The 15,079-nt window shown below is 43.2% G+C and overlaps 1 protein-coding gene across 4 annotated transcripts in view; it reads left to right on the plus strand.

Moving 5' to 3' along the window:
• The window catches only part of TMEM260 (transmembrane protein 260), a 76,977-nt gene that overhangs the window by 60,518 nt on the left and 1,380 nt on the right, over window positions 1-15,079 (plus strand). For all 4 annotated transcript variants that reach the window (XM_083166989.1, XM_083166991.1, XM_083166988.1 and 1 more), the window contains 11 exons: window positions 694-807; window positions 4,817-4,996; window positions 6,060-6,100; window positions 7,149-7,235; window positions 7,451-7,562; window positions 9,122-9,294; window positions 9,377-9,548; window positions 11,387-11,535; window positions 12,000-12,176; window positions 12,406-12,459; window positions 13,210-13,300. In XM_083166989.1, coding sequence (XP_083023115.1) covers window positions 694-807; window positions 4,817-4,996; window positions 6,060-6,100; window positions 7,149-7,235; window positions 7,451-7,562; window positions 9,122-9,294; window positions 9,377-9,548; window positions 11,387-11,535; window positions 12,000-12,176; window positions 12,406-12,459; window positions 13,210-13,300 — 1,350 coding nt within the window. The remainder of the gene's footprint in view (window positions 1-693; window positions 808-4,816; window positions 4,997-6,059; window positions 6,101-7,148; window positions 7,236-7,450; window positions 7,563-9,121; window positions 9,295-9,376; window positions 9,549-11,386; window positions 11,536-11,999; window positions 12,177-12,405; window positions 12,460-13,209; window positions 13,301-15,079) is intronic.

The raw sequence follows: 15,079 nt of genomic DNA on the forward strand, positions 1-15,079 counted from the left end.
ATATAGATGTATATATCTAGAATAGGGGTTCAGCGAACATATTTTCTACAGAGCCAACTTCAAACATGTTTTAAATATTTAGAAAGGTGGTCCTCATAAGAATTATTTAACAATTGTATATTCTTATAATAAGATTTTAACTTCTCTAAAAAGAGAGGAGTCAGCAGGCAGTACCCAGCGCGTTTCGTCGATGTGACTTCATCAAGGGTCTGAAGTGACTTCAAAATAAGGGTGTACTTCATAATTACCGACGATCGCTGGGTCTCCATTCGTATCTGAGTTATCAGAGATCTATATAATATTTGTACATGGTCAGTTCCATGGAAGCCTGGGCAACTGCCCCAACAGACCCAACTGTCAGGGAGAAAGGAGACCCGTAGGAGAGGCTGACTGGCCTCCAGGGTAAGTATAGGAGTGGGGGAGGGGCAGAGCCGTGACTGAGTAATGGGGGGGGGGAGCACAAAGGGAGTGGGTCAGTCAGAGAGGGGTGGGGCCAAGCAGGGGCAGAGACTGAGGTTGTACTACTTTAGTAAAAAAGCACCATAGTTGGCCATTTTTTGGTGGTCATATCGCATTATCCTAAAAATGTTGGAATTGTATGGTATCTGCAATTGCACTATTTTTGTTTTACATATTCGGAAATGCTATATAAAATGCTATAGGTTTTTTTATTTTATTATTTTTGTCTTCTAGATCTCTTTATATGGGGCATTTTTCTGTGGACTAAGTCTGTGTAACCAGCATACCATAGTGCTGTATATTATATGCATCGTATTGTGGGTTCTCGTACACCAGTCAAGGAACAAGGTTGGTGTTTCTTATGTATCTACACAGTTCTATGTTGTGCCGTATGTGACGGCCCCGCAATGCGGCAAACACTGGGCCTAATTCAGTTAGCAAAGCAAAAAACCACACCAATGGGCCAAACCACGCTGCTCTGCAGGTGAGGCAGATGTATCATGTGCAGAGAGATTTAGATGTGGGTGGAGTGTTCAAACTGAAATCTAAATTGCTGTGTAAACATAAAGCTGTCTAACATCTGTGGGCTACATACAAAAGCAGCCAGTATTTACCCTGCACAGAAACACTATAAATGTATTGGCTCCCCTTTCATAGCAACATGGTTTGTCTTTACTGAAACTGTCCCACAGTCCGTTCTCTTGTAGGCAGCAGATTTTTGGGACAACCGAAGGTAGCAAAACCTATACCAGTAAATGTATGCCTCTGCTCTTTTGTTAGATCCAAAAATAATTTATTAGGTAAAGTATAATAGTTATCTTTTTTTTTTACGTAGTACACACTATGCTGATAGGGTTTAACAAGGATTTCTGTAAAGAACGAGAGTTACCATCGTTTCCTGTATCGGGAAGCCGGTGGATTAGGCGCACAGCTTTAAAGTCCATTTTTTCATTTCTCCAATTGTACTTTTTGAATAGAACTAAATTTAACATTTAAATACTTAGATTAAAATACACTGATAATGCTAAATTGTTTACTTCCATTCTGCTTATTGAAGTATATATTTAAGTGTAGGCAGATAGTATGATTTAACCCTGCATAATGCCACTGCCATAGCATTTCTGGGTATGGTAGTTCCATGCCCACAGTAAAATGTTGCGAAAACACTCATGTAATAAATCAGGAACCTAAAAATGTTCCTGTGTTCCTGGTTTATTACATGAGTGTTTTCGCAACATTTTACTGCAGTGAAACTGATGAGTGACATCCTCATACATGTCACAATACATTTAGAACTCTTTTCCTCTCAATCTCCTGGCCTACGTAGTCACTGGCACTCTCTCCCCTTCTCCCGCCTCTTTTTTTCATCTTTTTGGTTTATATTACTTGTGTAGTTTCACGGTGGCAGTTACGTAGTCAGCGTAGTATCCCTGTCAGAATCAGCGTAGTGTTCCCGCGGCCAGCGTAGTTATCGTAGTCCGCTTCCTTGTCAGTATCAGCGTCATGTTCCTGCATCCTGCATAGCGGTACGTTCGCGGCTAGCCGCTGCTTACGTAGTTAGCATAGTCAGTCAGCATTACACAGTTAGCGTGTAGTCAGCATAGTCAGTATGTTCGCGGCTAGTCGGAGCTTACATAGTTAGCGTATTCAGTCAGCATTGTGTCACCACTTATTACATTGTGTCAGTTATGGCTGCCGAACCATTAACCATCTTCAACCTGCCGCAGACGAAGGAGGAGTCGGTGGAGTTTTTACAACGCCACCACTTGCTTCCAGAGACACAGACCTGTGTCAACGGACATCCCATGAGGCTCAATGTAAAGGAGCGCATGTGGCGCTGCCATATAAGAAGCTGTGGGAAGAAGGTCAGTCTTTGGGCCGCACAATGGTTTCGCAGATGTCACCTGACATTTCTGACCCTTCTGCGGTTCACATTTTCGTGGGCGGATGAGCTGACAAGTATTACATTTTGTGAGCGCCAGCTTATGATTTCAAACAAAACCGCTGTGATAAATAACAACCTTATGCAGGAGGCGTGTACCCTCAAATTGATGTCGCAGCCGCAATGCCGGATTGGCGGACCCGGCAAAATTGTTGAGGTGGAGGAAGTGCAAGAATCATGTTGGACGCATCCTACCTCAGCAGTGGCTCTTTGGTGGCATATCCTGTGAGACAGGTGAATGTTTCATAACACCAGTGGCCAGTCGTGACGCCAGCACCCTGATGTCCGCCATCCAGATGCATATTGAACCGGGTTCCACCATATACCAAGACTGTTGGCGCACGAACAACACACAACTTGAGCAGGCAGGGTACAATCATGAGCGTGTCAACCAAAGCTAGAATTTCATGGACCCAGACACTGGGGTTCATACCCAAAATATTGAAAGGCTCTGGGGCTCATGCAAGTGGAGGAACAAGAGCTAGAGGGGCACTGCACGTCAATACCTTGATTCCTACCCTTGGTGCAGAGAACGCTTTCTGGCGCATTTTGCATGCACTAACTCTGGTCTCAACGGCAGACAAACCAGCTGACAAACCTGTTGATGCAGCTGTGTCAACATCAGCTGTATCTGAAGGGAATGCAGAAAGAGAAGAATGTCTGTTTTTAGAGTTTATTGGACTTGTTATATGCTATTATTGAACATTGTTCATAGGTTTTCTTTTTTCTTTATTGTTTAATATAATCCAGTTGCCAGTTAACACATGTCATCATTACTGTTTCAGATGGATGATATGCCAGGTGTGAATGTTTTCTTTAAACACTCCCACTATCCACGTCAGGGGACGCAAATTACTTGATGTGTATTCCACATCCCCTCACGAGGCTTGCTTCGCTCGCCATGCTTCAGCCTCATTTTACGCGTCCCCTCGCGGGGCCCGCTGCTCTCTCCACGCTTTGGGCTGGTGGCTCATCTCCATACCGACGTGGATAGTGGGGGTACGAACAGGTCGAGAGGACGAGTAATGTGTCCCCTCGCGGGACTCTCTGCGCTCGCCACTCCGTGGAAACTGGTGGTTTAAAAAGGAGGCATTAGTATGTAACATGGAGCAATAAGAGACACACTTGTGCCCGCAGCCCCATTTGTGCACGAGACGTACGTGCTACCGAACCCCTAACCCCGTCTCCCTGAAGCGAACATGGGCAGGGTTGCCGTACCCTGACGCAATAGTTACTGAGACGCACAAGCGTCTAAAAACTTGTGCTTCTCAGGCAGATGGAGCGCCTCTTCGCCGGTACCCGCATGATTGCCTCTCCGCCGGCGTCCGCCAGCGCAGGGGATCTGGCGGTTACTGGCGCTGTGTGAGAGGTGCTCACTAGGCTTGCCGGGGACAGAGCTGCAGATCCCAGGGACAGTACCGTGACTACGCTGACTACGAAGGGCTGCTGCGGGGACGCTACGCTGATTAAGATAGGCAGCTGTTGGGCTACGCTGACAACGTAGCTTATCCTAGGCTAAAAACGTAGCATAGCCTGCCGCCGTGAAACTACACAAGTACATGGGTTTCTTTACTCTTTTAATCTTCTTGGACTCTTCCTTCCCCTTTACATCATCTTTGGATTTTCCTTACTGTTGTCGTCTTCTTGGACTTTCCCTCCCTTTCCCTTTTTGGCCCTTTTTGAACTCAACCGTTCTTGGCCCTTCTTTGACTCACCCTCACTTTCTTGGACTGACTCTCTCTCTCTCTCTCTCTCTCTCTCTCTCTCTCTCTCTCTCTCTCTCCTTGCTTAACTGATCAGAAGGCTCTTTCTGAATGGCTTGTCCTTCATTGGCTTTCTCTCCTGCTCACCCTACTTGCATTCTCTCCACCACTCACCCTTTTATTTTTACCTTTTTTATGTTCTGCTTTAATCCTTAATCTTCTCAACAATTTGCTTGCTGGCACCCACTCTGCTTGCCAGATATTACTCGATATCGATGCCAACATGGGGGGCATTAAGGCCAATAGTGCCATCAAAACTGCAAAACTAGAATGTGTTAAATACATAGGTGCTGAATCTTTTCCCAATTTTGTTGTTGAGTTCCGGATATTCACCATAAGCCTCATTCTAATGATTTTCAAGTGGGTTATCTCAGCCTCACAGTTATCCTACCTATGAATATCGGGGAAATGACTTAGGCGGAGGCAATGATACTTTTGTGGAGTCTTCACTAATAATATTGGCTTCACTTACAGTCTCCCTCTGCCATGCAAAAGAGATCAGTTTAAAGCAATTTCTAAATAATCCGCAAAGTCATGAGATTTGACAGCATTCACTGGGGCTTGTTACAAATTGGGAAATCGCCTATGTGTAGAATATTATTTGATGTATTCCAGCCTCTACTCAAAGTAACGCACTTCGTTCCCTGTGCAGGAATTGTCCTGGAGCTATTTACTGAAGTTAGGAGCATGTTTCACCGCAGGGCTATCGCCGTACTCGTACCTAATTATTTCTTCCTACTTGAATCACGCACGGTGGACTTGGGGAGACCAGACGACCATTCAAGGGTTTTTGACTCATTTACTTCGAGAGGAGTATGGCACATTCAGTCTAGTAAGAAAAACAATCTCTTGGTTTTTTTTTTGTTTTTTTGAACTTCAGAAAGAAGAACCTTAAATACAATATTAGCAGAAATTCTTTTCATTTTCTTTTTCAAGTGGTTAATCTGTTTAGCTGCAAATAAATCCCTACCTCTGATTAGTAGTCCGTGATGTTTAAAGGACAGTTTCAGAAGTGACTCTAGAATTGGTTTTATAAACACCCAGAAAATGATCAGGGTGGTATAGTCTTAGAATGTCAGAGAGCAGATTACCAGGATTCTGTGTAGCCAATGAGATGCTGGCATTTCTGTTCTACTTGTCTCCCATTTGCTACACAGTGTGTGTGTGTGTGTGTGTGTGTGTGTGTGTGTGTGTGTGTGTGTGTGTGTGTAATTTGGTTTACTTGTATTGCTATCTATTAGTTGAATTAGGGAGATAATAATTAGCTGTACAATGTTAATACTTTAATCAACCATATATTAAAGTTTTCATTTGATCGCATTTAATAATGTTACATAGCAAAGGAAGTATGGTTTATATGAAAGTGATTCTCTAAGGTCGATAGCCACACTCATAGTCCAGGTTTAAGGATAACCATACTTGAGAACAGGTGACTTAATTAGTACCACAGTTATTTTTAATAACCCTCTGTGCTCAAACATGGGTATCACAAATACCTGGACTGTTAGTATGACTTGGGAAACACTGACTAGCCTCAAGAAGTTGTACCCCGCGTTTAACGCTACCACAATGTTGTACAGTAGGTCTAAAAGCAGGGATTTACTTCTCAAGGCAAAGAAACCCTTCCATTTGTATGGGTGCTGCAAGAAAAGCTTACAGATGGCAATGTAAATACTGGGTAAGAGTAATTTTACTGTTTGTTTATAAATGCTTGGGATTGACACTGGTTACTAAGGTTTAGTTTACATGACTGGCTTCCAGAAATGTTGTTATCGTGGTGTTGTACATGGGTAGGGGAAGAACAAAGAGGTGCAGCATTAACTACTGGTTGTTACACTTGCTTTCCGCTGACCTTATACACGTCACTAAAGGATTTCTGTGCACTTCTTCACTAGGCGAAGTCAGAAATGGGATCTGGTATGAAAGACATTCTGATGTAAGAAAATAACACTTTAAATCTATCTATCTATCTATCTATCTATCTATCTATCTATCTATCTATCTATCTATCTGTGTATTTTTTTTTCTGTTTAAGAATATGGTCACGTGATTTTTAGCCCTATATAAGTGTTTATTTACGAAGCATCTGGTTGTTAAGCCCAACACTTGTGATCATGATTATGCCCGATATTTGAAAGGGCTTTTTTTTTTTTTTGCTAGCCATCTCTTGCTAGTAAAAGCATTGTCCTTTTAAAAATAATCAGATATAAACACCATCTGAAGCACACGGTTTTACCATCCAATGTTTCATAAATAAATGAGATGTAACTAGGACTCACCGGGAGACTATGCTAGTCAATATGATATGTGACACTTGTATATCTACTACTAGTGCATCACATTGCTTGTAAGACACATTTGTGGCAAAAAAGGACAACCAGTGCAACTGCAGTAATGATGTATGAGGACAAGAAGCGGGCAGCATCACAGCGGTCAGGATGAAGGCGTTGCCAAATCCGCAAAAGCATCAGGATGCCGACGATAGAATACAACAATCGGCATCCAATCAGTTAGTATGAGGATTGCTTACGGACAGGCCGGGGAGGGGGGATTAGGTTTAGATACTAATGGGGGAGGACTTAGGGTTAGGTTGCGGGGTAAGAGGTCCAGGTTTAGGTACTTACAGGGAGAGGGGAGGGTTGGCGACATGGTATCGGAGTTGGGTATTGGAACTAGAGGGGAATGTTGGGGTCAGGGCCTGGGGAGGGAAGGTCAGGGTTAAGCTGTGGCAAGGGAGAGTTATGGTTAAGGGGATAGGTGAGACAGGTATTGGTATTATTTGCATTGGGATGCCAGGGTCAGTCTTTTCACCGTCACAGTCCTCACCGCCAGGATATCATATGTATCCTGTCTCTAAGAGCATTATCAAGTTTCTATAGGAAAGATGGCATATCTATCTATCTATCTGTCTAGTATATATGTGTGTATTGTATGTAGCTGGCTACACCAGGTGGCTATTTGTTAAATCCTTGTCCCCTCTTCAGGTATCAGATGAATCACATGTGGGCAGAAGTTACCCCCCTGGCTGCAGGTTTAGCCCTGTTGGGGGTGATACTGTGTTGTATAAAGCGGTGAGTACTAAGAGTGTTTCTATCGTTGCTAAATTCTCCTTTTTATATTCTTATTGTAATTTGGGTACCCTAAATGACTACTACCCGTTCCTGTTGAGGAACAACAACATGGTCTAAAACCATATTAAATCTTGTTCTATATAGTTTTAGTTCTAGAAGGATCTTCTGATGCACAATTTCTGCTTTATAACTGAGTTATTGGGATCCAATTGCAGGGGACCGAATATTTCCATAGTTGGTCTACATGTCGCAATGCTGCTGTTCTATTCCTTATTTTTTGCATGGAGGGCAAATTTAGATATCCATAAACCTCTCTTCCTCGGTGTGGTAAGTTTATTCATTACATGAGTCACAAGTTAAATCTATGTTTTAATGCAGTTTAAGCAAATATATCACATTAAAAAAACTGACTGCGTTCAGACATTTGCACTACACTCTGACCAATCAACTTGTGTAGTTTCACAGCGGCACTTACGTAGTCAGCGTAGTGTCCCTGTCCGCATCTCAACCAGCGTCCCTGCCAGCATCAGCGTAGTGTTCCCGCAGTCACGTAGTCAGCTTGTATCTGCGACTGTGTGTATGTTCGCGGCTAACCGGAGCTTACGCAGTTAGCGTAGTCAGTCCGCGTTACGCATTGATCATTGTTTTCTTCTTTATGTCATTAAAATCCATTTAACAGTTAACAGGTGTCATCATTATTGTTTCAGATGGATGACATGACAGGTGTGAATGTGTTCCTAAAACACCCCCACTATCCAGGAAAACAAGCACAAATCATGGCGAGCGCAGTGGATTACTTGACGTGTATTCCGCGTGCGCTCGCCGCGCTTCGAGCTCATTTTCCACTTCGCCACGTGGGCCTCGTGCGCTCTCCACGCAATGGGCTTGGTGGCTCGCTGCACTCGCCACACTTTAGAAAATCAACTCCACGCCGACGTGGATAGTGGGGGTATGAACAGGTCGGGAGGACGCGTACCGCTTCGGGCTGGCATGGATAGTGGGGGTTTGAAAAGGACGCATTTGCCAGTATGTAACATGGAGCACTGGCAAATGCGTCCTTTATTGTGCATGAGGGGCACTTGCGCACCGCAGCCCCCACCCCGTTTGTGCACGAGACGCACACGCAACCGAACCCCTAACCCTGACCATCTCCCTAAAGCGGACACCTGCAGGGTTGCTGTACCCTGCCGCACAAATTACTGAGACGCACTTGTGTATGAGACGCTCGTGCGTTCCAGGCAGATGGAGCCTCTCCTCCGGCAGGGGATCTGGTGGTTACCGGCGCTGTGTGAGAGGCGCTTACTAGGCTTGCCAGGGACAAAGCTGGACGTGGGGACAGTACGGTGACTACGCTGCCTGACGTGGACACTATGCTGACTACGCAGGGCTGCCGCGGGGACATGTGTAATGTTATTGAGCACATATGTATGTATATAATATGTACTCCTTAACATTACACACCCAGGATTTTGGTCTGCAGTGTGTGTAAGTAGTAGTGTTTCCCATACCAACCAATCAGATACTATTACTTTCCCGGAAGTAAGACAGACCTGATATCTAGAATTTGGTTACTATGGGCAACACCACCATTTAAATATTTAGACCTACGGCTGGTAGTTTATCTCGTGACACTTTCACTTGTTTACAGTATATGTGTCAAGCCACACCACGTTATGCTTAATCTGCTTCTTTATACAGTCTGCTCTGAATGCTAAAGAGCTGAAAACCCTCTCTGCTCAGCAGATCATGTAACTGTGGTTGCCATGGTCACTTATCAATGTTCAAATTCTGCAGACCTATAAATCCTTTCTTCTTATATCCTGGGACAGATTTGGCTAGCATGAGTAAAGCAATCCATTGTAGTGATGTGCTTCTTTGTTCCATAGGTGGAAAGATTTTGGATGCAGAGCAATATTGTGATTTGTGTTCTGGCTGGGCTTGGCCTGGCTTCATTGGTCCGTAGCGTCCCCGCAAAAATGGCCAATAAAGAATTACTACTGTACACAGAATGGATTGTTGCTGTTGTGGTCATTATTCGTCAGTTAAGTTATAACTACAGGTACCTCTATCTTGCGTGTATTTTGTATGTACTCAGTAACGCTTAGTTGTACCATGGTTATCGAGCTAATTTCTTTTTGTAGCATCTGTGATCAAAGCAGCAATTACGTGGTAGATACATTTGCACGGAATATTCTGTTGTCAATGCCCCAAAACGCCACAATCTTACTGAGAGGGGATCTGCCTGGGAACTCCCTGCGTTATGTTCACTATTGCGAGGGATTTCGGCCTGATCTATCCTTAGTGGACCAGGAGGTAAGTGAAGATCACAGTGATTTATATTATTTACATGGAATAAAAAAAATAGCCAAATTTGATTTTACAGTTCTGAATCAGATGAGCGAGAGAACTGTTTTGCCTAGATGGCAGTGTGGCATTATGGGAATATTTATGGGTGTTCTGCAGATCAGTATTGATTCGATTGAGAACTACAATATTAGCTGCTGGATCTGCAGGAGAGTAAAACATGGCACGTGATGTAGTGAGCTTTGGAACGCCCCTCTGAGTGCTCTAACATCGCCCCCCTTGCCCCTAGGCCAGGCATGTCCAAACTGTGGCCCTCCAGCTGTTGTGAAACTAAACATCCCAGCATGCCTTGCCATAGTTGTAGCATTCCCTAACAGCAAAACTGTGGCATGGCATGATGGGAATTGTAGTTTCACAACAGCTGGAGGGCCATGGTTTGGACATGCCTGCCCTAGGCCTTCCCATGACGTTCACAGAGATTTAAAAAAAGAGATTATAATTTGCAGAAGGATAAATAAACCTATGAGGATCAATGAGGATGTTCATGCCCGAATCCTGACTGCCAGCATCCCAAAAGTAAAGGGCCATACACACGTGGAGATTTCGGCCCAAAATATGAACTATGTCGATGTCCCAATATTTATGGACCTTGACTGTATGTTAGATTTGTCGTGATTGACAACACAGATCTCCAAATATGATTAAATGTTTTTCAGGATGTATTCATGTTTTTTTATTATTATATGCCTATAATAATGGATAAAAAAAAATACCAATAAAACACGTGTTGTGTTGTGTTAACCATTGTCTTATATTTTCTGAGTCATTTACATTTTGCTATATAGGCAGCAATAAGAGTGTTACACGGGTAGTATTTAGTTACAATTCTAATCCCAGTCAGTGGCTTTCTGGCTGTGCTTCTGATTTCTGTCCCATTGTCCAAACTATGTTAACTCTAGCAGCCCCCTCCCTGCTGCTCCTCTCCCATTGTTCTTGCCTCCATTGTAGTATGGCTGGGATGTTGTTTACTTATTTCAAGAATGTCCGTCTGGTTTCTGAACATGATCCTGACACCTTCAATGCTATATCCCGGAATTAGGTGTCCATTTTTTATTGGGGTAATAGTTATTACATGGAAACCTAAGTAAATCCGGTCTCCTACAAGGTTTGAAGTTTTGAGCACTCTGGGTTCTTTAGGACTGGACTACACAGTCCATTTATTTGTGATTAAGGGGTCTGTTCATCATCCGGAGCCGATAATGAGGTACCCAAGTCGCTATGCGTTGCAGCGATGGATACATAATTTCCTGAGCAAATCAATATTGCTCTGGTATGGGTACAGCTGCCCCGAAAAGCAGCCATCAGTACTATCCATATACTCATTGGTGCATATCCATCCGAATGCGCGCGCAATTACCTGTTGCAATAAAAGTCTCATTCAGATTTGTAAGTAGGCCCAGTGGTTTACGTACATATCTAATGGCTGTGGGGCTATGCAAGTGCAAGGTCTGCTCTGCATCTGTTCTGTCCTGTCCCTGTCACCCGCAGCATGGTTGGCATTTCTAGAGCCGTACCATTTTAAAGGCCTATTGGTCCAGGGTCTCTATGGCCAGGCACAAGATTCCTGGTTGAATACCACCCTTTGTAGTAATGTCAGTGGCCGTCTCATGCATAGAATGTGGGATGTGTGTATTGGACCACAAATCCTTATGATAATTATCATGATCAAGAGTTTAGCCACAAATGATAATCCACTAACGAGTAGTGGGCGGATCCATACCATGACAATATAGGTCTAGGTCATGTAGATGCTAATGGCATTTCTCTTGCGTGTTGATATTGTGCAGATGATGACCTATGAATGGTATTTACCGAAGACCGCAAAGCACTTGAGGAGCATCCGTTTTCCAGGGAACCGTTGGAATCCGCTACAAACGTCACTTCCGGATGGAACAGTTACATTTAACCTTCAGCATTTTCTCAAAGTAAATGAACAGTAAGCATTCCATGTAATCGTTCACTTTTCCTGTGTCTATATCTTGATGGTTACGTTCCAAACCATGGCGGTCAAAGGTAAACTGCTGGCGTGTTGCCACTTAAACAGGTTACGTTTTCTGTCGGCCTGATAATTAGTTTAGCTACAGATGGAGCCGGCCTCTATCATCCAGGGGCTGGTGGTAGGATCGCCAACCACCAGCCCTGCCAATTGCCGGTAGGGGACGCGCACAAGACACGCACGCATCCCCTGCTAACAGAGCTTCCTGCCGGTCCCCGACACTTTCCCCCACCTCCCCGCTCCCCCCTAACCCTGTCTGTCTCCCTGAAGCGGAGACGGGCAGGGTTCGCGTCACATGTATTCAGTGCATATAAGACGTTTTGTTACCAATGTTACCAAGCTCATTTTCATATCCTTAGGTGACTTCTAAGTGTTTTTCATCTGTTTTCATTTGTTTTCTGCAGTAAGGAAACATATGTGTGCATAGGACTGAATGAAGGAGATCCGACGTGGAAGAAAACCCATTCTCTATGGCCGTGGGGGGCATGTGAGAAACTTGTCCCTAAAAATACGATTTTCAATGCAGAAGAGTGGATTACTCTTACCAGCAATCTGTATAACTGGACAGAGGAGTATGGGAAGTATGTGCAGTATCATGCAGTTTAGTTCACTGGTTCCGAGTCTGTTGGTTCTAGTCTTGTGTTTTGTTTAGGTTGCAGTAGTGAAACTTGTAGAGTTTGTGGCAGTAATATAAGGGAAGTGATAGCAATTTTTGGCCTGATTTTTTAATAATGTATGGCTACAGGGAAACTCTGGTCATCTAATAAATGGTTCATATTAAATATTTAATGAATATTCCTTTCCAACTAGGTTTGAGCATTCCTCCTGGGAAGCCATTGCTAATGAGGAGATGTGGGAAGCACGGTACGTATATGCAAACATTACCCCTTTTTTATGAAACCTGCATCAGCCTGAACTTCTTTTCATACATCTCACATGTGCTCATGGTCCATCAGGAACCATGTTGTTGTTTTGTTTTTTTAAGAAAATCTTTATTTTAATTCACAAATGAAGCAGTGGAGACATTAAAATGGGATGAATAGATCACGAGATCAATAAAAAAAAAACAGCTACTGTAAATTACAGCAGCAATTACTGTTCTGTATGTAATCAAAGCCACCATGTTGATTTCAATTTGTCATATGTTAGTGAAATTGGGCGATTGCATGCTGGGAATTCTAGTAAATCCCACGTGCTGTCCAACATCTGTATGGTGAGTGATTTGTTCTATAACGTGAGATATCGGAGCATAGAGTGTGATCATAGTAAGGGATTGGGCGTTCATATTATTCATAGCATTGGAGAGCACTATAGGTTTCAGATTATACAGTACATTGACTAGTTCCAAAATGACAGAACAACACAACAGTAATGCCAGCGCTGTTGGCTGCGCACGGCCAAACAGAGCAACACTTCAATCGCTCCGAATGGCACCATCTAGTGGTCGCCGGTGCCCACAACACCTGACCCCTCCTAGAGATGAGGAGCAGCCTTTTCTTATATAGGATACATTTATAAAGGTTATCTATTGTATAGCAACCTTATGAACTAGAAATTGCCTCAAAATTAAATTTCTTTTTGACCCCATCGTCTTTAACATATGCTGTTTTGCAGAGTAAAAACCTCTTTCTTTATCTTCGATCTGGCCGAGTCCACTCATCTGTCCACAGCGGTGAGAAATCAACTCTACATGTATTCTCACAAGGTAAAGTACATTGGTTACAGCTGGTCCGACACTGTGTCCACTGCAGAAGTTATGGTTGCTCAATTTGTACCATCATGCAGGTTCTTCATAGCTGTGTGAACAGTTACGCCATTGGGTGAGTGTGCGAGATCGCTATTCAATGTCCGTCTTTAGATGGACCCGCTGTACTGTGGTGGGAAGGAATATGGAGCTCACCCGTAGTGGTGCTCTACAAACAGAACTGCTCCGCCTAGTGAACAGCATTAGGCTAATGGAATGTGAGGGGGTTCGGTTCATGTGTGTTTTGATTTCAATGAAGTTGGGATGTGCATGGAAGAGGACTAACAAGAGGCTACACAGGTCCCCGAGTCAAAAGAATGATAAATACTATGTACTGCAATGACTCCAAGTGTATTTGCTTACATGCATCGGCGCAGTGGTCGGTTTGTCATCAAGCCAGGACGGTGTGTACTCAGCTTAAAAAAGAGTGTATAATTGTATGTATTTCTATAACACTTTATTTAACCCTTTGAGTGCCCACATCTCTGATAGATGTTCAAAATCTCCACCAAAAATTCCAGCATCGCTCACATTTGTTATAGAAATTCAAATAAAAAATGTTATGTGAAAAAGATTATATATTTCCTATATAAGGTAAACAATTAGGTCATTTTGATGAATATAATGGGGGTATTCAATCCCGGGTCACGACTGTCGGGACAATTCCGACATTCGTGACCTTGGCCTGTTATTCAGCAAGATTCAATGTCCCTCCTGCCGAAGGGGGCATGTCCACGGAAAACGTCCGTGGATCGTCGAGAAACGGCCGTGATCTCGACAATCCACGGCCGTTCTGCTTTTAAAGTCTGATCCGTTCTGCCGAAATGCCTTCTCAATGCGGTCGTGGAAAGACCGCATTGAATAGGCACCCGCCTCTATTTCCCCCATCGGAAATGGCAGCGGGGGATTGAATTCCTGCCCTAAATGTTTGCTTGGCAATTTTGAAACCTATTTTAACAAATTCATGTGGTGCTCAAAGGGTTAAACAGCAGCACACCAGGTAAAACTGCATAGAAAAAAAATACAATGGAAAGTAATAAGTGGTAAAAAGTCACACACTAGGAACACAAACCATGGCCTTTTTCCTCCTTTAAATACAAGTGATGAACCTTTTCTAAAATAAAATAAGTGACAATATAAAATCTTCAATACTTTTGTTGCATAATTGTGCACACCCCTAAACCAATACTTTTGCAGCGATGCCATTTGCTTAAACTATGACTCTTTCTGAATAAGTCTCTATGAATATTGCACACCTGGACGTTGCAGTTCTATCACACTGTTCCCTACAAACAAAAGGTCAAAGTTCTAGGTGGACCTCTGTGCGCAGGTCACATTATAAGATACCGGTGGCTTTCATCTTCCTGTTCTGAAGGCATTCCTTGGTTGAGGTGGATTTGTACTTTGAATTTTTTTTTTGTTATAAACTTTATTGAAGCGCACAGAAGAAAATTCAGTACAGACATTTTGTGCATAAGGTACAGCGTATAAACATGTAATGTTTAAAATAATAAAACCTATAAAGAAAACTTAAATACCAGTAGAAGTGACACCGCTTGGCATGGTGGGTCGCGTAGGTATTATTTCCATAGCGGCGAGTTCCCAGGATGGGAATTTAAAGTACTATTGGTGTGTATTATCAAAAGAAATCGGAGGATCCGTCATACACATATGGGTCTCATACCAGCGTGTACTCCTGGAAACATTTCCAGATTTTATGGTGTGTGGTTGAGTATCAAT

Source organism: Crinia signifera, chromosome 12 (assembly GCF_055691185.1).
Source record: "Crinia signifera chromosome 12, ASM5569118v1, whole genome shotgun sequence".
Classification (NCBI taxonomy): domain Eukaryota; kingdom Metazoa; phylum Chordata; class Amphibia; order Anura; family Myobatrachidae; genus Crinia; species Crinia signifera.